This window comes from Gambusia affinis, linkage group LG10, assembly GCF_019740435.1.
Source record: "Gambusia affinis linkage group LG10, SWU_Gaff_1.0, whole genome shotgun sequence".
Classification (NCBI taxonomy): domain Eukaryota; kingdom Metazoa; phylum Chordata; class Actinopteri; order Cyprinodontiformes; family Poeciliidae; genus Gambusia; species Gambusia affinis.
Genome location: NC_057877.1, coordinates 5696415 through 5716131, shown reverse-complemented (window position 1 = coordinate 5716131; position 19717 = coordinate 5696415). Strand labels below are relative to the sequence as shown.

The 19717-nt window shown below is 42.1% G+C and overlaps 1 protein-coding gene across 2 annotated transcripts; it reads left to right on the top strand.

The window, feature by feature from the left end:
* The first annotated feature begins 1617 nt into the window (after positions 1–1617).
* On the top strand, positions 1618–17446 carry LOC122838516 (retinoic acid-induced protein 2-like). 2 transcript variants are annotated; one of them, XM_044129219.1, is made up of 2 exons: positions 1618–1790; positions 13503–17446. In XM_044129219.1, exon 2 carries the CDS (start codon positions 13509–13511, stop codon positions 15123–15125), a length of 1617 nt encoding a protein of 538 aa, XP_043985154.1. In that variant the 5' UTR covers positions 1618–1790; positions 13503–13508; the 3' UTR covers positions 15126–17446. The 2 variants fall into 2 exon arrangements, with proteins under 2 accessions (XP_043985154.1, XP_043985153.1); XM_044129218.1 differs by lacking the exon at positions 1618–1790 and adding an exon at positions 2113–2811.
* Positions 17447–19717: the final 2271 nt, after the last annotated feature.

The following is a 19717-nucleotide window of genomic DNA, read 5'->3' as shown; positions in this document are numbered from 1 at the left end:
GTAGGAAAGGGGTCAGAGTGAAAATGCTATGAATGACTGGGTCAATGCATCTCCAAAATTGGAGCTTGTCTGTTGCGTTCCTGGTCTGCAGTGGTCAATACCTCAAAAAGAAGAAATGGTGAATCGGCAACAGAGCCCTGGGCGGCTGAGGATTAACAATTGAGGTAAATGGGGAGTGAAGGCTGATCCAACCAACAGATGACCTACAGCAGCTGTAGATTTTCTTACGAACTTCCACTTCCTGATAGAAAGTCCCAGAATACACAGTGTTTCTCAGGGTGTTGTGTGTATGGCACAGATCAGTCAAAGTGAAAGTGGCTCAACCCATTGGCTGTGGCCTCTTTCAGTTGGATAATGCGTCATTCCACAAAGTACAGGAGATTCATTAGAAGTGCAACAACAAGATAAAGGTGTTGTCTTGGCCTCCTGTTTCTGAATATTTCAGATCATCCATCATTGGATGTTGTTGACAAACAGAAGGTCTATAGAACCTTCCCTACACAGAACACCTTCAGGAGTCTGACGGACCTGGACTGGTCAGGACTGTTAGCAGAAGCAAGGTATTGGGTAGGTGGTCACACTGTAGGTGGTGATCAGTTTATATGGTTTCCCAATGACCAGGTTTTATGTTTGGTTTCCTCATGATAACCCAGAACTATTCAAGTTTACTTTATTGAGGGTGATAATCCTTATAGGTAAAATACTGAGTATCCTGAAAGTTGGTGACTGGCAAAGTAGATCATATTTATACCAAGACCGCTGCTAAAATAAATGTTGTCAAACTACAAACCTATTTCCATGTCATGCTGCCTAGCAATAGCTTACAAAGGAAACAACAATCATTTAACAGATTATGATGTGAGTAAATGGTATACCCATGGCTGCCACCCAACTCAAGAAACACCCAACACTGATGTCTCTCACTGCACGTTTGATGTAAGTGAATGTTTGGCAGTGAAGAAGAGAAACAGAAATTACAGAATCAGCTAGAATTCTGACATTTCTCAAAAAATGTCAGAATTATGAAAAACTGGAAATAATAGGTTTTTAAAAATTTTATTCTGAGATTAACGTCAGATTAAAGTCAGAATTTTTTCAGTAAAAATAAAGTGCTCAAGCATAGGAGTCTTGTATTTGTGTAATTTAGTTCTACTGACAGATTTTTCAGTGCATTTATTACTGACTGTTTTCGTTTGTTTGTTTTTGTTACAATAGTTTTTTTGTTTTGTTTTGTTTTTGTTGTTGGTAGAAAATGTTTTCTGTTGAAACCCCCAGTTTAATTGGAGGAGGTAGGGAGGCCTGTATTTTGTTTGTTACTTATGTTTTAAAGGCTAAAGGTATATTTACTATCCACTTAAATGAAAAATGCACAAGTGTTGAAATGAACATAATTTATCATTAGTGGGGAAAAACGCCTACAAATGGTGAAGGAAAAATATGCTGGAAAGGACAGCAACAAAATATTGAAGTCAGCAAAGAGTTACAGAATTGTGCCATTTGTTGTTTGTTTGTTTGTTTTGTTATGTTTTTATTGGTTGTCGCTGTCCTTGTGTCCTTTAGGCCCTTCCTTCATTATTCTCCTCTTCTTTGTGGAGTGCAGAGAGGAGGAGGGGATGAGGAGCTGCTGACGATGCTGCGTGCGCAGCTTCAGTCTGGAGTCGCTACGACGAAGCCGCAATGAAGAGATAAATAGCCACGATATCTATTTATTTTTACGGCTCTAATTTCTTTGTTAATTGGAGTGAAGCGGTCCGAGGCGAAAGACACTAATGCACTCTTCTGTTTAGCGGGTGAGTTACCGCTGGCGTTTGGAGCAACACTGTCATATGAAGGCAGAATGACATTAGAGGGACGAGGGGGGATAAGATGAAACGGGGTGAGCCATGGCTTTTCTGGTTTGATGTCTCTCGCAGGCTGTAATATGAACTGAGATTAGCATTTTTCACTGAACAATAGTTACCAAGCTAATGCTGTATTCTTTAGCTTTTAAGCGCTAACACGGCTCCGTTCATTTCGGTATTACAGACGGTGCGGACAGCTAGCTTGTGCGGGGGAATAAGGCGTACAGTGTTTGACGGCTGAGAGGGAGAGGAGGGAGGGTTTCACTCAATAACGCGGTTGTTATTATTCAGGACGGAGACATCCTTGACTTTGATATAACGTTTAAAGTCAGGGGAGCCTCAAAGCGACGCGCGGAGATGTGCGCAGACGCAGCGCTCAGTCTGCCCTGCTTTTCAAGACAAGCCGTCGGCTTACGGACCAGACGCACCAGGGACCGGGCTCGGGGTTGTCTGTCTCTCTCTCGGGGAAATTGGAGCTTTTGTCGCTGAGAGGGAGAGGAAATCTCCTCGGATGGACCCTACAGCGACACAGTCGGGGTCTGTCGCAACTGTCAGCCTTGGGGTTTGCTGTGTTTGTGTTCTGACAAATTGCAGTCACACGGCTAGAAAGAAAACAGCACATCTAGGCACTTTCTTTGTTGACTTTGTCATGACACAGCCACTAATTTCAGTGTGTCTTAGCGTAATTTTATGCGACCGAACCAACTAAAGTGGTGCATAACCGTGAAGTTAATTGAGTTCTGTCCTTTTTACACTGATACCAGGAATGGAAGGAGCATAAAGATACGGACTGGAGCTAGATTCCCCACTCTTGCACTCCAGACATCTGACCTAACAGCATAATGGTGGCAGTGTCATGATGTGGGAAACCTTGGCAGAGAGTAAGATGAAGCTAAATGCTAAAGAAAACCTGCTAAAGAAAACTTTCCAGCAGGGCAGTGGCCTAAAGCCTACAGTGAGAGATACAAAGGTATGGTTTAGATTAAAGCAGATTTGTGTTAGAATGGACCAGTCTAGCCAAAGCTATATGAGACACCCTTAAAGACTTACAGCTGTAATTACATCAAAAGCTGGTTCTACAAAGAGAAAAATGCGCATTTAACTGTAAAAATGTCTTAAAAATCACGTATCTTCTCCTTTCGCAATTGCGCGTTAAGGTTTTTGACAAAAGTTCAAAAGTTGTGACTACCTAAATATAGTGAGCAATCACAAACCAGCTTCTGGTTAAGATAGTAGAAAAAGAGTCTCCAATATAACACAATTCGCTTACGATGGTTTTTTGTGATTGTTGTGGCCTAAAATTACTGGCTTTGCCGCGCCTTTTTCAAAACGTTGTGGTTAAAGTTGCGATTTTCTTAAGCTTTATTTTTGCGCATACGAAATACTTTTAAATTGCTGCATGTAACCCTTCCCAAAAAAAAGACAAAACATATTTAATATTTAAAGTGCAAATGACATTTTCAGGTACTTTCTTGAACTAGCACCCTTAATACAAATATAATCATAATCTGATTAATTGTCAAAATGCAAAAGAAGAATTCTATGATGGTCATTCAATTTAACACCAACTGTATATACAGTATAAAAAAAAATCATACAAACATTTCAAAATCTTTTCCCCAAAAAACAAAGACAAATGTCAGCGTTTCATCTTACTGGTTCGTCTTTCAAGATGCAGTAGAACAGGAAGTTAAACTAGAAGGGAGGCTAAGTGGATTGGTGAGAATTCTGCCACGTTGCAGCGATTGGTCAAAAAATACGGAAATACCGAAAACGTCAAGGTGATTGGTCAGATTTGTGGAAACATGGCGAAAATTGGACATCCGTGCAAAATGTGCAAATTATACCTGAATTAACGTTAACAGATTTGATCGCAACTTCCTGGAGAGTCTGCTTAATGCATAAAGTATCCATCCATCCATCCATCCATCCATCCATCCATCCATCCATCCACCATCCATCCATCCATCCATCCATCCATCCATCCATCCATCCACCATCCATCCACCATCCATCCATCATCCATCCATCCACCATCCATCCATCCATCCATCCATCCATCCACCATCCATCCATCCATCCATCCATCCATCCATCCATCCATCCATCCACCATCCATCCATCCATCCATCCATCCACCATCCATCCATCCATCCATCCACCCACCATCCATCCATCCATCCACCCACCATCTATCCACCATCCATCCATCATCCATCCATCCATCCATCCATCCATCCATCCATCCATCCATCCACCATCCATCCATCCATCCATCCATCCATCCATCCATCCATCCATCCATCCATCCATCCATCCATCCATCCATTTTCTGTTCGCCCTTGTCCCTAGAGGGGTCAGCAGGGTTGCTGACCCCTCTAGAAAATGTGTGCATTGTCGCAGGCACGATGATGGTTATTTCAGTTGTTTTAAACGGAGGTGTTAAGTGATTATCATAAAACTGAAGTCACCATGGCATTTAGAGTATCGACCAGAGGAGAAATGAATAAAACATAATCTGGGCTGATGTGAAAGGAGATGGGAGTCCGCGTGTCTCTCTAATGAGGCATAATTGGCTAGTGGAGCGGAGGGGGGGCGTTGATGGAGGTGACCTTTAGATCGTCTGCCATCCTCCAGCTATCTCCGCTGCTTTTGTTTCCTCTGGCTCAACTCAAGCACAAAGCCGGAGAGAGGTCTGTCAGAGAAGAAGCGGCATCTGCAAAGCTCTCAGACTGCAGCGTTAGCCTAATGCAGCCGAAGCTGAAATTAGTGGGAGAGGGGGAAGCGGGGCAGGGGAGTGGGGGTTGTTGTTTTCTTCCTGCTCTTGACTTGCCAATGGCGTACATTTCATCAATGAGGCGAGGAGAAAGGAAAAAAAGAAAAGAGAGAAAATGTGGAAATGATTACAGTAAAGGGGACATGGGAGGGATCTCATTTGGCTCTCTGTTTGGTCTCTTCTGGCCTATTTACTCATTTAGCTGCCTCTGGCGTGGGAACACAGACCGCCTGCAGATGACGTGTGAGGTTTACGAACAAAATGTGCCGCTGATTTACTCCGCGCTGAAGGAACACTCTGCAATCACAAACGTTTTCGACTCCAGGTCCGTCTGGCGTTGCGTGCTTGCGCCATTAGCTCACGTTTTTAATTGAAGCTGCATCACGGTCGGACTGTTTCAAACAGCCCGACCTGGAAGCCCTGCTATCGCGTGGCAACGGGGGGGAAAACTTGTTCCAACAGCACATCGGATTTAGGAAAGATTAGGAACTCGACTTGGAGCTTTTCAGGGAAATAAAGTTGGGTTGAGCTCGGAGACGGCGCACATGGGCCAGTTTGTTCTTTTCTTAGCGACAAGAAGGACATGCATGTTTGCTCTGACAAGCAGGAGAGGAAAGAATAACACAAGTCATTTATCTAACTTGTCTCATATCACTAGGAGACAACATGTAAAACGAGGCCTTGCACAGGCCTGTCACAGTAACAAATTTTACTGGGTGGTAAATCGTTCCAGAAATGGTCGCAGTAAACGATAATATTGCTGTTTTGAGAACATTTTCAAGTATTGACATTGGCATACTAATGCAAGTTTGCCCTCTCAAAGACAGACTTTGAACAGAGCACGCCACACAGAAGACATTTTAAATACCCCAAATAAACAGATGAAACAATCACAAACAAGAATTAAAAGGGAAATTAAAACCACACACACAACAGAAACCATAAATAAGACAGATGATGAGGGATCTGTAAACTGCATTGTTTTTCAAGCAACATTAATCATCAGAAGGGGAATTGTTCAGCTCATTTTATCATGCAATTATTTGCTTATTACAAGCACAAACTTGAGTGCATTTCATTGGGATTTTATGTAACACATCCAACTGTAAAGTCGAAAAAAAAATCATAAATATTAAAAACACACACACACGCACATGTATAATTAAAATCCAATTTCATCATTTCTGTGAAGACCTCAGAGGTTTGGTAAAAGTTTTTTTTTTGAACAAGTAGGACAGAATCTGCACAGGTCAGGCGTAGAGTTACACACTCCCTCCCCACCACACTGAGCATGTTAGCAGCAGCAGCAGCAGCAGCATCACTCCGGGAGCTTTACTCTTGCCCTGTATTAGGTTTCTAATAATAGGTTTCGGATAATAATAATTAAAAAAAAATAAAATCGGCACATTCTGTGGACTATTTTTCACTTGAGCCTATTTTGTACAATATTGAAAATACATATAAATCTAAATAAATAAATTATTCAATTAATTTTAAATAAGAACATGCACGTTTCGTTAACGCAATAGCATAAAATGCAATAGCATAGCATTCTTTTGGTGAATCTGACAATTTGCAAATCTACAAATAGATGCAAATCTATTTGTAGATTTGCAAATCTACAAATAAAAATAAAATGCATCTTTTTATTTGTAGATGCCACATGTTGTCACATCAACATGTGACAAGCTCGGTCCTTTCTGCTTGACTTAGCATCAGTACAGTGTAGGGCTGGTCTGTTGGTTATTATTTTTATTTTGTGATTAATCAATTAATAATTGGAGAGCAAAAGATTATTGATAGAAATGTCTTTTAAAGAACTTGAACCAAGTGAAGCTAAAATGATGTCACTCGAGGAGTTCTGAGTGAAGTATATTTACAGACAAAGAAGTTTTTGTTTGTTTGTTTGTTGTTGTTGTTTTTTTTACCTGAAATGCAAAATGTTTTTGTACGGGTTTTGCTTAATTGCTGTTCTGACGGTGTTCTTTCAGGATATGTACTCTAGTTAACCATTAATTAATTGCTAAATGAGTTTACGATTAATTTGATTCATTCTGTCAGACATACGTAAAGTGCAAACAAAGTTTGTGGGTGAAACGTGACAAAATGTGAAAGGTTTATAGGGGTATATTAGTACTTTGCAAGGCGCTGTAAATAATTCTTGTGTCACATCTTTGATCTTCCCTATCTGAGACAACATTGACACAGAGAAGGCAGCGAGGTGGATAATGTGATGGGGAGGGAGGGGGGAAGCGATGAGCACAGCCTCTCTGTGTACTTTGGATCGCTTGAGCAAGCTGGTTCGACTTCCTACTTTGAGTTTGACATTGTTCTCACATGATTCAAGTGAACTAGAGGCAAAGCAGTGACCTGTGAACACACCCGAGGACGGGAAGGGGGGCAGCTGATAACGTGTCACTCGAATGGCGATTGCTTTTTAGCATCAGGTCATGTGATCTGGACTAATGCTAACACAGCTTTTAAATTCTCTCATAGCTGCCTCATCTGAGCCTGAACGCTTTTATTTATTTATTTTTTTTTAAAAGAGGGTTATGTTTATTTCCTCTCTGTCTTCTCTCGGGACTTTAGGACAGTGTTAAGTCCCGACTGAGAAAGGCTTCTTTCTTGGGCATTGTCGTGTCAATGGCCCCATGACCGTCTTATCAAGCAGGAAATATGTTGCCTGAAATTTCCTGGAATGCATGCGAGGCCAGGGCATCTAAAATAATGGAGGAGGGAAGCGTTTCCGATTCATATTCCTAAATTAGATCCAGTTTTTTTCTGCGTGTGTGTGTCTGTTTTGTGCCTTTGATAAAAAGGGATCGTAAAATGAAAGTGATGAATGAACGATAAAAGAGTCTTGCCCATGGATTGTATTCAGCAAATGTGTGGTTCCTTGAGTCAACAGTCTGTCCTTTTGGCCCTGGCTGAGATCCCATGACTTGCACAATGAGTGTGGACATTATGAGGACAAAGCAGAGAGTGTGGCACATAAGTCTGTTAGTTGCATGTGTGCCGCCATGACAAGCTGCCTCGCCATTCATGCATTTTTTTTTTTTAATCCTCAAGTACAAGTTTTGTCTTGACAGTGTTTGAAAAAAGAGCTTTGAACATGCAGAAGATTGTAAAATAAATAAATACTCATACGCCGTGATGTTTTAGATTTCTAGATGATGGATGTGTAAGGCTTTATATTTTTCTTAATAATCTGCTTTTGAAACTTGTTTATCTTCCTCTTCTTTGGTTAATGTAACTCAGACGATTCGTTGGTATCGTCCAACGGCAGACATCCGGAGTCTCTGTGCTTATGATAAATACAAAAATAAAATAAATTACTTGCATACATTTTGCTCTATTTGAGTGTATGTTTTAGACCAGATCATTTAAATGATCAAGGAAGCAGACAAAAGATAAAAAGAGGAAACTATTGTATTTGTAGAACACCGACTGAACATGAACACAAGACTTCGTTTTAGATGAAGTGCTACCAGCACATGCAGTTCTTTCATATCAGCTAGAAATCTGTCCACCAGAGTTAAAACATTTACCAAGAAAATATCACGAAGGAAAACCTGACCCAGTTCCGATCAATACTTTTATCCATCAGTCCGTGGCGATATCTTAGTTGCTGCTGTGTTTTAACACTCTTATCCTGCAGTGTGGGCTTTGTCTCACTACATGACACCGCTGTACAACACATGTCCTGCCTGCACCGACTCTCATCCCTCCACCGTCCCCCCTGTAATAATGAAACGTCCCTTGGGTGCTTGGAGAGATGATCACTCCAATATCAGCAGAGTCAATTATTCATACAGATGGGTGCAAGCAGGCTAATGTTCAGCTCTGGAGGTTGGGGGGAAAGAGGATGGGAAAAGTTTGATGTTTGAGACACATACCAACATAGGTAGTACCTTTATAGTGAATAACTACGTTAAATACACCCACACAGTTTCAATTTTCTAATAAAACCGTGACCCTCCTCTTCCTCCGTGCAGCTTTCATGTAGTGTCGTGTTGCCTCAGTGAGCAGAGAGGAGTAGGCATGTTTCCCTTAGGCTGGTTTTATATTGTTCTGTAGCATAGATGAGACATTGTAATAAGGCTCTGATGGATTACTCTGGAAGCAGATGGTGGCTCGGTCATCTTGTCCAGCATTCATGCGTGAAAACATCCCTGAGCATGCTTTAACACAACCCAGTAAAAGCCTTTTGAAAGTTTTTACACCCTCGAACGTGTAGTTGCAGTAGAGGTGCAGCTAATGATTATTTTAGTAAGAGATTATTCTGGAAATGAATCTATTGTCGGGTAAAAAATAAAAAAATAATAATCTTGGCACATTTTGCTGATTTTTTTTTTTATTCACTTATTTTTGACAATATTTGAAATACTTTTAAAATTGCAATTAAATTATGTAAAAAAAATAGGACAATCTATGAGAACAAGAAGTGTTTTTTAATCACAATAAAGGGATATTTAAAAAGTTCTGGAATACACATTTCTAAGAAGAAAAACTCCACATTTTGATAACTTTTAATCGCCCATCCCTGAACTCCTTACTGACTGAAGGTGAAAACAGTAGGTAAAAATCCCTTAGAGGAGTTTGCTATCGTTTGAGGGTGACCAAAAATTGCCTTTTGACCCAAAAAGGCTGCCTCTGTATATTTTTTTGTACCCCTCCAGGGGGTCTTTTGTGGGCTATAGTGTCCCTTATACGACAGTAGGCTGACAGGAAAGGGGGAAGGAGAGGAGGGAAGACATGCAGCAAATATTGTTGGGTCCGGGAGTCGAACCCGCGACGGCCACATTGAGGACTCAAGGCCTGCAAACATGGGTCAATCTATCCCCTACGCCGGCGGTTTTCAAAGTGTGAGGCGCGCCTCCCCTGGGGGGCGCCAGAGCACTTTAGGGGAGGCGCGGTGCGAGGGAAAAAATAAACCGGAAAAGCTATCTGCTTGCTGTCTACTGATGTGAGAGAAACGTCTTTTACGCTCACGATCAACTCTGTGGATTTAGGAAAAAGTTGGTACTGTGGGGTGCGCGTGTGGAGCGGGGATCAGTGGAAATGTTTCCCACCTTAGAGGATGTTTTGGCCAGTGATGTCAGTAACGTTACTGACGTCGGACCACTTTTTTCAGTAATGAGTGATCTAACGCGTTGCTATTTCAAATCCAGTAGTCAGACTACAGTTACTTATCAAAATCATTTTTGCGTTACTGTGTTACTATCTTCTTTTGTTATTTAATCGTATTTCCTCTACGTGTCTTGTCGAGTGACCGACGTCTCTATGCGACAGAAATGTAAACAATGGGGGGAGATGCGCATTTTGTTGGTGGAAAAACTGGAACTATTTTGAGTTTCTGTCGACAAGTCCGATTATTATAAGCGGCTTTGGGCTTCATTTTTTTAAAGTCGCTTGCAGATTTAATGAGCGGCGGGTTGCGCCTTTTTGGGCTCGTTTTTGAACGTGAAGTTGCTCATTTGGGCTTGGAAATAAGCAGAGACTCATAATAAATCCCAGAATTTGTCCGTCATTAAGGTAGTTTTACTCCGTCTCTCCCTGTTCATCATTTCCCGGATGATCCGTCCCGCTGTGTCTTTGTTAATGTCAACTTAATTTATTACCTCTCAATGACGTCGAGCTTCGCGTTGCGCTCCAGAAAACTGCAAACATCGAGACCAATATGAACAGCGCAATAAACGTGAAAACAGCCACGAATAAACGTGTCCGTAGTTGGCAATAGTTATAATGGCAAGTTAGCACCGTTATAATTATTAATATTACGGTAAGTGTCGCAGCCATCGGAGCTGTGGAGCTGCAGGAGGAGCTCTGTGCTGCGACATCAAACTCAGGCGTAGCAGAATCTGGAGGCTGGGGAAGGGGGCTTTAAAATCCTTCTTAGAGTTTTCCAGACAACAGTGGACCACACAAATTACTCATGTTTTTTATTTTTTGTACAATCTCCTCTTCAGTTCAACCTTATCAGTGGAGACACATTGTTGATGTTACCATTATAAAATAACTTACAATTACATATTGGCAAAGCTCAATGTGATTTTCACAGGAGGCAGAGCTTTGTTGTTAGCAGCTGCTGAAAGTAACTAAAAAGTTACTTAATCCTGCAGTTAGTTACTTTCCTGCAGTTAGTTACTACTTGACTTGGAAAGTAACTTAGTTACTTTCCAAGTCAAGTAGTCAGTAATATAACTAAGTTACTTTTTCAAGGAGTAATCAGTAGTCCGATTAAAGTTACTTTTTCAAAGTAACTATGACATCACTGGTTTTGGCCAGAGCGGGGCTGAAGGTGGAGTTTTTAGAACTCCACCCCCCTCCGCCCCCCTCCACGGGGGTGGGGGGGGGGGGCGCAGCAGGCATTAAGCTCCTTGAAGGGGGGCTCACTAGTGATGTTACGTGATGAGCCGAGGCTTCGAGGCGTGTGTCGAGTAATGGAGGGGGCGTTTCCGTAAAGCGCGTATCGAGGCTTGCTTCATTTAGGGAGGAGCCAAAGCGATGGCGTCGAAGCCTCGCTGCCCGGCTGTACCACGTGACTGCTTGAAGTGGCTCAGATTTTGGCGCGGGTTTATAAACCCCACAGGCTCCATTCAAAATGTGGGTTGTTGTAGTCGAGTTGCGGTCAGTTGAGAGAGTGGATAGAGTTTTGATAGTTTGGATTGTGGTTATTTAGTTTGAGACAGGTAGGAGAATAAATAAATAAACACTACAACTTCCCCCCAATAGGGCAGTTTCACTAGGAAGTCATAGGAAAGCACGGGGCCGCCGCACGTCGTCCACAACTCTTCGTCCTCTGAGAGAGAGATAGAGAGAGAGAGACAGAAACAGAGACAGAGAGACACAGATACAGAAAGGGAGAGAAAAAGACACAGGCAAGAGAGAGAAAGATATATAGATCTAGAGATAGAGAGAAACAGAAAAATAAAAAATAGATATTTACAGAGAAAGAGATAGATACATACAGACAGAAAAAGAGAGAGAGAAAGATATATAGAGATAGAGAGAAAAATATATATATATATACAGAGAGAGAGGGAGACAGAGAAAGGAAAAAAGAGAAAATCCTATCCTGTCCCACAGCTATCCTATTTTTAATTTTAATTTTTATTCTAATATTAAGGATACGTGAGTTTTCACCACTTGATTTAACTTGAGTTACCTTGAACTCCAATACCATCATCACACACATCATAAGCAGATTTGCTCTGGAATAAGCAAGGTATTGATCTAAATGAATTTTTCCCCCCTTCCCCCTTTATTTATTTTTCTGGGATTAATATTTAATGTTTTTAGACTTTATTATTTCAGGACTTATAATTGGGTTATTTATTTAATTTGAGCTTTTTACTAATAATCTCACTATTATAAATAGGATTGGTTAGTTAGTTTTAAAGTTCTTAATTTTTATATTAGGATTTTTAAGATAGCTGTGGGACAGGAAAGGATTGTTTTGTATATATATTTCTCTCTATCTCTATATATCTCTTTCTCTATCTCTATATATCTCTTTCTCTCTCTCTTTGTCTCTTTTTTTCTTCACCTTTTGTGAAGTCATTCCCAAGAGCCATAATAGACAAAAATTCAATTCATCACACGTGTTAAGATACAGCTGGTTGTGATTATACACCTGGCCAGTAGGTGGTTTCGTGTGCACATGAAGCCTCAAGAAATGAACCCTTTCTCAAACCAGTTGGCTCAAGTGGTTCAATGCCTCATGAGGCTTCATCTCACCATCACTAGGGCTCACCCTTTCATACTTTGAAAACCCCTGCCCTACGCCACCACACCCAGCCTCTGTATATTTTAGGATATAAAATAAAAATACTTTTTTTCTTGATTTGAGGGGGGCACGGACCTACCTACATACAGAATTACAGAACACACAAAGTATTGTTTAGCCTATCTCAGTTTAGGGGGCGCTGTAGAGCAGTTTGACCACACTCACTTTCAATTCCATTAAAAATGTTTGATTTGTCAGGATTTTGAGTCGATTGTGAAACTCTTATCCCTACTATGTGTTTATGTTTGGATAAATGTTGAAACTGGGCCACTTTCTGTAGCAGTCAGCAATGTCCTGGCATAATTCTTGGTGGATATCTGACCACTCTTTCTCAGGATGTTGGTCGAGTTCATGTAAATTGAGTGATTTCCTGCCATAGACTCAGCAAAATCCACAATAAGGGGCCGTTAGAATATAGCTTAATACTAGTCTGCTTTGTCTGTTCTAAAACCATTTTTGAGTTGTGTTTTGGTATCGTTCTCTCCTTGGAACACAAAAGTTAAAAGTTAGAAAGTTCAACAGGAACCACCAAGGGGAAAATCTACCATTAAATGAAAACCATCAGTGTAATAGTCACAATGAAGCAAGTTTTACATTGTCTGTTTCCCTGGTCCACTGCCAAACAGTGTATGGAATAGTGAGGGGCCTCTAAAATTTTCATCTGAACAGCGAGGTGGTTAAAAGTTGGACACCTGTACAAACTTGTGTTCCAACACGACAATGATCCAAAACACACACCAAACTCAAAACCACTGGGTTTTGGAATAACTTTGAATAGAAACATTCAAAGTTAGCTGGCTAACTTTGAGCTTTGCTAGCTTAAAGTTAGACCAAGTCTATGCCAGGAAACAAGTCCATTTAAATTGAACAGCATTTCCAAAATATGGGGTCATTTTTGATGACCGCATCAAAAATTTGCTTAGGTGTGGATTAGAGACAATACACAAAAAACTGTGTAGTGACTGAGTTTCCACAATGAACTACTGACCAAACAGAAGTAGTTCTGAAGCTCTGCTCATGATCACCAAACATTCAGGTTTTTGTGTTTCCGTTTTAGCAGGAAGAACTAACTTCATGATATTTTTCATCTTTTCAGACCATCATGGAAGGCAATGACAATGTGCGTCTGAACGCAGCGCAGCCGCAGAATGATGCTGAGGAGGGAAGAGGGGAAGTCGTTGGTAAAGCGGAAGACGGAGCAAACCCTCTCCCCGGTGACTCTTGTGATGGCAGCGTGACCAAAGGAGGGCTCTCTAACCATGTAGACGATACTTCGCCATCGGTGGTCAGTCCCGCCGCAGAGTCTCCTGGAGGAGTGGCCCTGAAAGTGGCCACCACCGTTCTCCACCCGGTGTGTCTGGGAGAGAGTCCACTGATGCTGCCCATCCACCTCCAGATGGCCGGAGCGGCCGCGCCTCAGCTTGGACAAATAGGGGCGGCGCCATTTTTGATAGCAGGCCAAAGCCCGGTGTCACTCCCATTGGTCCTGGACCAGCAGGTTATCCAGCACATGAGTCCCACCATCATCCCTCAAACCACCACCTGTGCGCAGCTGCCCCTCCAGAACAATGTCCTGTGTCAGAATCCTCTGTCGTTTGGTTTGCCTCCCGCTATCGATCCGAAGGCAGCTGGACAGACACAGGAAGCCAACCTGCTGTCCCTCCTGCAAAATCCGGCTTTTGCAGCCATCCTGCAGGATCTTTTTCCTCCCCAGGCAGGATCTTCTGCCTGTCAGTCCCCAGGCTCTGCCTTTTTCCCCATTCCTCCTCTCACATCTCCCTACACCTCCCCTTTGGCTCCTCTGGTTCCACCTGCCACTCTGTTAGTCCCCTATCCCGTGATCATTCCCCTCCCAGTGCCTCTGCCCATCCCTCTCCCCATTCCGATCCCCATTGCTCAAAGCGAGGACTCAAAAGGGAGCATGCCAAAACCAGTTTGCACTGTGAATAAAAGCACTCAGACGTCACCAAGAGATACTACCTCGCCCTCTTTATCTTCTAAGAAGTGCACGCCTCATCCCCAGCCACAGAATGCGTCCCTGTCCTCACCGCCTCCAGAGGAAGGACAAGTCCTGGACCTCTCCGTCAGGGTGTGCCCGATCGAACCAAAACAGGAATCTCCCAGTCCTCACCAGGACAACGTGCTTGATCTGTCCGTGCCCGGCGTCAGGAAAAAGTGTGTCCAGTCAGAGAGGAAAGTAGCTTTAGAGTCTGGCCAAGGCGCCACCAATGCCACGTTGTCACTGGGTGTCGAATGCACTCCAGGTATAGATTCCAAACTCCTGGGCAGCTTGACCTCGCTGGAGTTCAGCCGGCAACACAAGTGGCTGGTTGACACCGGTGTCGCTGGATCCAGCTCTCTGAGCCAAGAGGCGTCTCTTGGCGGAGCCGGGAACCTTGAGATAGTCAGCACGTCGCAGACGGCCAAGGTCATCGTCTCTGTGAAGGACGCAATTCCTGCCATCTTGTGTGGGAAAATCAAAGGCCTTTCAGGGGTCTCCACCAAGAACTTCTCCATCAAACGGGATGGCAGCCAGGGGGCCTCCCTTCAGCAACTCTACGCCATGCCGTCATCGTCTCACGGGGAGCAAGACCCCAACAACCCCCATAAAAAGGTCACTAAAAACAGAGCCATCAAGCTAAAGAAGGTCAGCTCCCAGGAGATCCACTTCCTCCCAATTAAGAAGCAGAGACTTGCTGCGCTGCTGCCTAGGAAGTGAGAAGGCTCCCAGGAGGGAGGAGAGGGGAGATTAATGGCTGCCTGGCTCCACCATCTCCCCTGATGGTATAATATAACACTCACATGAGGGGCATTCTGCACTGAGAATCAAACATTCATCTGTCCAATCAGAAAGCAAAGCTCTGAGTGAGATATTAAATTTCTCTGAACTGCTGTGTTTTTTCTTTAGTAATGTGTGAGAATACGTTGTGTTATTATATTAAAATGTGTTGTGTATGGCAGCTTCACGCACTCATTTTGTGTGTCTCAGTAAACGGGAGACGTCGATTTTGTAACATCTCACATAAACCCAAATAATCCCTTTCAGGCACGGCAAAGAGGCACGGCTCCCATTCCTCCGTCCAAGCTTTCTGTTCCACATGTACGTTTTTCATGGAATTGCACTGAAAACCTGAAGGGGAAAAAAGTGTATACTGGGTTGACCGAGACTGTTCAAACATGTCACTGGAAACTCCCACGAAGCGCTCCTTCCTGGTTGGTCGGGGTGATTTAGCACGACGGGCTAATGACGACTTAGCAAAGACGGCAGCCATAAATTCGTCGGACAAATCCTGCCAACAGCTGACAGTCGCAAAGCAAAATGGCTTCTTATTTTCCTGAAAAGCAAAGACTTTTGTAATGGTTTTCACTTTTAATCCGCGAGTTGATCGGTATGTAGGGAAAACTAAGAGCTGCTTTTGTTGTGTCACGATGCCTTGCGAACGTATTTTAGTTGTTTTGTTTTTTTTCCACATTTTGTCCGATTGTCACCACAAACTAAAGTTTGTTTTATTGGGATTTTATGTGACCAATCAACACAAAACAGCTCACAGCTGTAAATTGAAAGGAAAGTAATATTCCTAAAATAACAGCCATTTTTTTTGCTAGGGGATTTTGGCAACAAAATATTTTTTAAAAATTAAAAGGTTTCTTTTGAAATGATAATAAAAGTTAAATAAATTGACTTTAGGTGATGATACATTTTACAATTGAAAAAAAAATCGGAAAATTGTGGCATGCAGATATCTTAGGTCACAACTTGTTTGAAAGCCTTTAACCCTTTTTTGTCCCCAGTTTTTGCCTCTAATAATCTTTATTTGTCTCCCTGTTAACCTCTGACCTGCTTCCCAATCACATCACCACATCATGATGCTGCCACCACCACGTTTTATGGTGGGGGATGTATGTTCAGAGTGATTGGAACTCAGTATATATTTGTTCAAAAAAAAAAAGATAATCACAATGTGAATTTTCCTTTCATTTCACAATTTTGTATTTATTTGTGTTGGTTTATCTAATAAAATCCCACTAGAAACAAATCAAAGATTGCAGTTTTAACTTGATAAAATGCGGAACATTTCAAGGAGTTTGAATACGTTGCAGGTTCTGTAGCCAAAGCTGATAAAATGCCTCACAGCACACCTGTGAAAGCCTGTAACACCTTACTGTTTGTTAACTTATTAACATTTATTTTACCTCCACAGTACGGAAAGTATTTCCTTTACATTAGTGGAGAAAGACAAAAAAAAAATATTGTATGCGTTTGTTTTGTATGTGACTCGTCCATTATTCGTATTGATCTGACAACATCCTGCTTTCTTTTACCAAACATGTTGTGTAAAAGTAGCTGTTTTTTTTTTTTTTTTGTCCCTGTTGCTTTTTTTGCTGTCGTTTCTCTCAGTGGTCAGGACCAGAGTTGTGAATGTGGAGCGTGTCGTCGATTTGAGTGCACTTTGGAATAGTTTTTAGTTGAAAAAACTCCCCCGGCCGCTCCGCCGAAACGTCACCCTCGTCGTTTATGATGAGTTCAAGGGGTTGTGTGAAATGGACGAGCAGTAGGCCAAGCGCTAACAGCAGCCACATGCAGACTGTCTGGATGAGCCGGGATGGAAAATACCTGGAAGCTCCGCGTTTATTCCGTCTCTCTATATTTATGCCTCCGCTCCTCAGCGATCCCAGAATATCTGACGCCTGTGCTCCTCTCCAGAAGAGTGCGGCTTTGAAATAATCACTTTACATGGACTGGATCTACATCTAATTTATGATTTGTGCACCTTTTTTATTTATGCAAATGTGTGTGTGTTGTTTTTTTGTTTGTTTTGTTTTTCAATGGTCAAACCAGGAGACCAGAAGTGAGGGATTATCAACAGCATTATTATGTCAGTCTGTCTACTTCTCCTCATGGCTGCAGTTTAAACAAATAATTAAGGTGAAGAATCAAATGTGGAAATGTGTATTTAATTATTTGCTATGTGTCGTGTGTGTGTGTGTGTGTGTGTGAGCTTTTTTTTATATGAGAGCAAACTAAATTTTTCAAGCCCAGATCAGTGTGTCGACTTGATTCTTTCTTTGGGATTTCTCCTCATTTCACCTGCCAACATGCCACACTTTTCCAGACCTAAATGTCCCTTGTTCATTTATGTTACCTTTTAAGTGTGGATCAAGAACTTCTGGAAACTAAAACAAAACACACACGCCCACGCCCACACGAACAATAAATACAGGAGGAGATGTTCATTTTATGCTAATGAAAAGTAAAAAGTTCATAGCAGGAGAGGAAGAATGTTTAGAGGATGAATCTCAGCTATTACCTTCGTCCAGGAATGTGTCAGAGCTAAACAGAACGTCAGGCCAGACGGGGAGGGGAAAAAACCCCAGAAAACATAAACACTTGAAATAACAGCAAGACACAGAAGTCTGCCAGACGGAGGCCAAAAACATAAACACTTGAAATAACAGCAAGAGTGATGAGAGAGCGGATGCGACTCCTTGAAATTGAGCTTATTTTTGGCTTTCGGAGATCGTTAGTTGGTGCAGATGCAAACACTCTGGTAGAAGATTCTCTACAAAACGTTCTTAACATGGAAGATGTTAGCTGACTGCAAAGGACTAAGACATTTCTGGTTAAGCAGGTAGAAAACATCGCAAAAAACAAAGAAAAATTTCACTTTTGTTTTAAACAGTTTGGACATTAATGCTTTAGTTGAAGATGTGGGACTAGCTGAAATTTCTCTGACAGTCAAATTAGTGGGTCGATGGAGATAAAAGGGAAATAGATGTGCTTAAAGTCTTCGTCTCTTAGCAACGGTTTCCATCAAAGCAAAGCGTGTAGCTATAATTGTTTTGCACTGCAATGGCCTCGCAGTCGTCATGGTTATTACAACTGACGTAAGACATTGCCAGTTTAGTAAGAGCATCAAGCTGAGCGATTAAAGGATTTCTCAAACATGAATCAAAGCAACACTCCAGGTATGTTTTTGATGAAGGCATAACATTATAACATGATGTAAAGCTCAAAAAAGTCGATTTCACATAATACTGTCTCTTTAGTCTCCCATGGCAACCACTCAGCTGTGCAAAACCCCTGGGTGGACTTAGCCCCGCCTTCAAAGACGGGGCTAGGAAAATTGCAGCTCCTCTGAATTTTTATAACAACTGAAGGTAAAATAGTACTATGTGGTTGTAAAACACATAATTCTGCCCCTTTAAGGATCGTGCTCTTGTGCTGCAGAAGCATGTTGCCACCGGTGCAGAGCTTTAATCTATATCGGGGAACATGTGCAACGACTGTTAAGACCAGACTAACATGCTGCAGGAAATACAAGGACGGACAGCAGATGAACTCTGCAGAGTCATTTTTCTCAATAAATCCTCCTGATTGTTGCATTTGGAAGACATCTTGTACAGGAAGTCCAACATCGAGGAATCCCAATACCGTCTCCGTCTCACACTCCAACCCACAAGTGTCAAACTCCAGTCCTCAAGGGCCGTTGTCCTGCAGTTTTTAGATGTGCCACAGGTACAAAACACTGGGATGAAATGGCTTAATCACCTCCACCTTGTGTAGATCAGTTCTCCAGAGCCTTAATGACCTAATTATTCTATTCAGGTGTTGCAGCAGCGGCACATCTAAAAGTTGCAGGACAGCGGCCCTCAAGGACTGGAGTTTGACATCCCAGACATGAACTAGATCTAGAATCAAAAGAACCTCCTCAATGAACTTCTTGCAACGTTCCCAAACTCCACAATCTGGTCCATGATGGAGCACCGTCTGGTGATACCGCAAGAACAGCCAGGAAACGTTTGTGAGTTTCATTAAGTCCTCGTGTCAAAATGAATACAGTTCATTTGAATAAACTATTAAAGCCACTGATTTGCTGTCAAACTGTTTAGACGCGTGTTTACATTGACGGTGTCTTCACTCACTAGTCGGGATGTGAGACGGGTGAGTGTAATGCAATCAACGTACTTCTCCTGATGCTGCAGAAGAGTTGATCTCCCAACAAGCACAAGTATTTACATTAGGTTAAATGGCGATTGACGCGCTTTGATTAATGGGGAATTTCCTTACTCTATTTATCATTTACAGAACAGATTTCTGGCCTTGTCTCCGTCTCTCAAGCCTTTGTTTCCACAGTGCTACTCCGAAGTTTACAGAGACTCATCGGCATTGCAGATGTCAAATTAATTTGAGGTTTTTAATGCAATAGAACTGTTGTTTTTTTCCAGGGTGATCTAGTAATTAGAAATTACACTTCAGTGATTTCTGAATACATGAATTTGGTGCACGAGTTTGAGCTCAAATATCTCCGT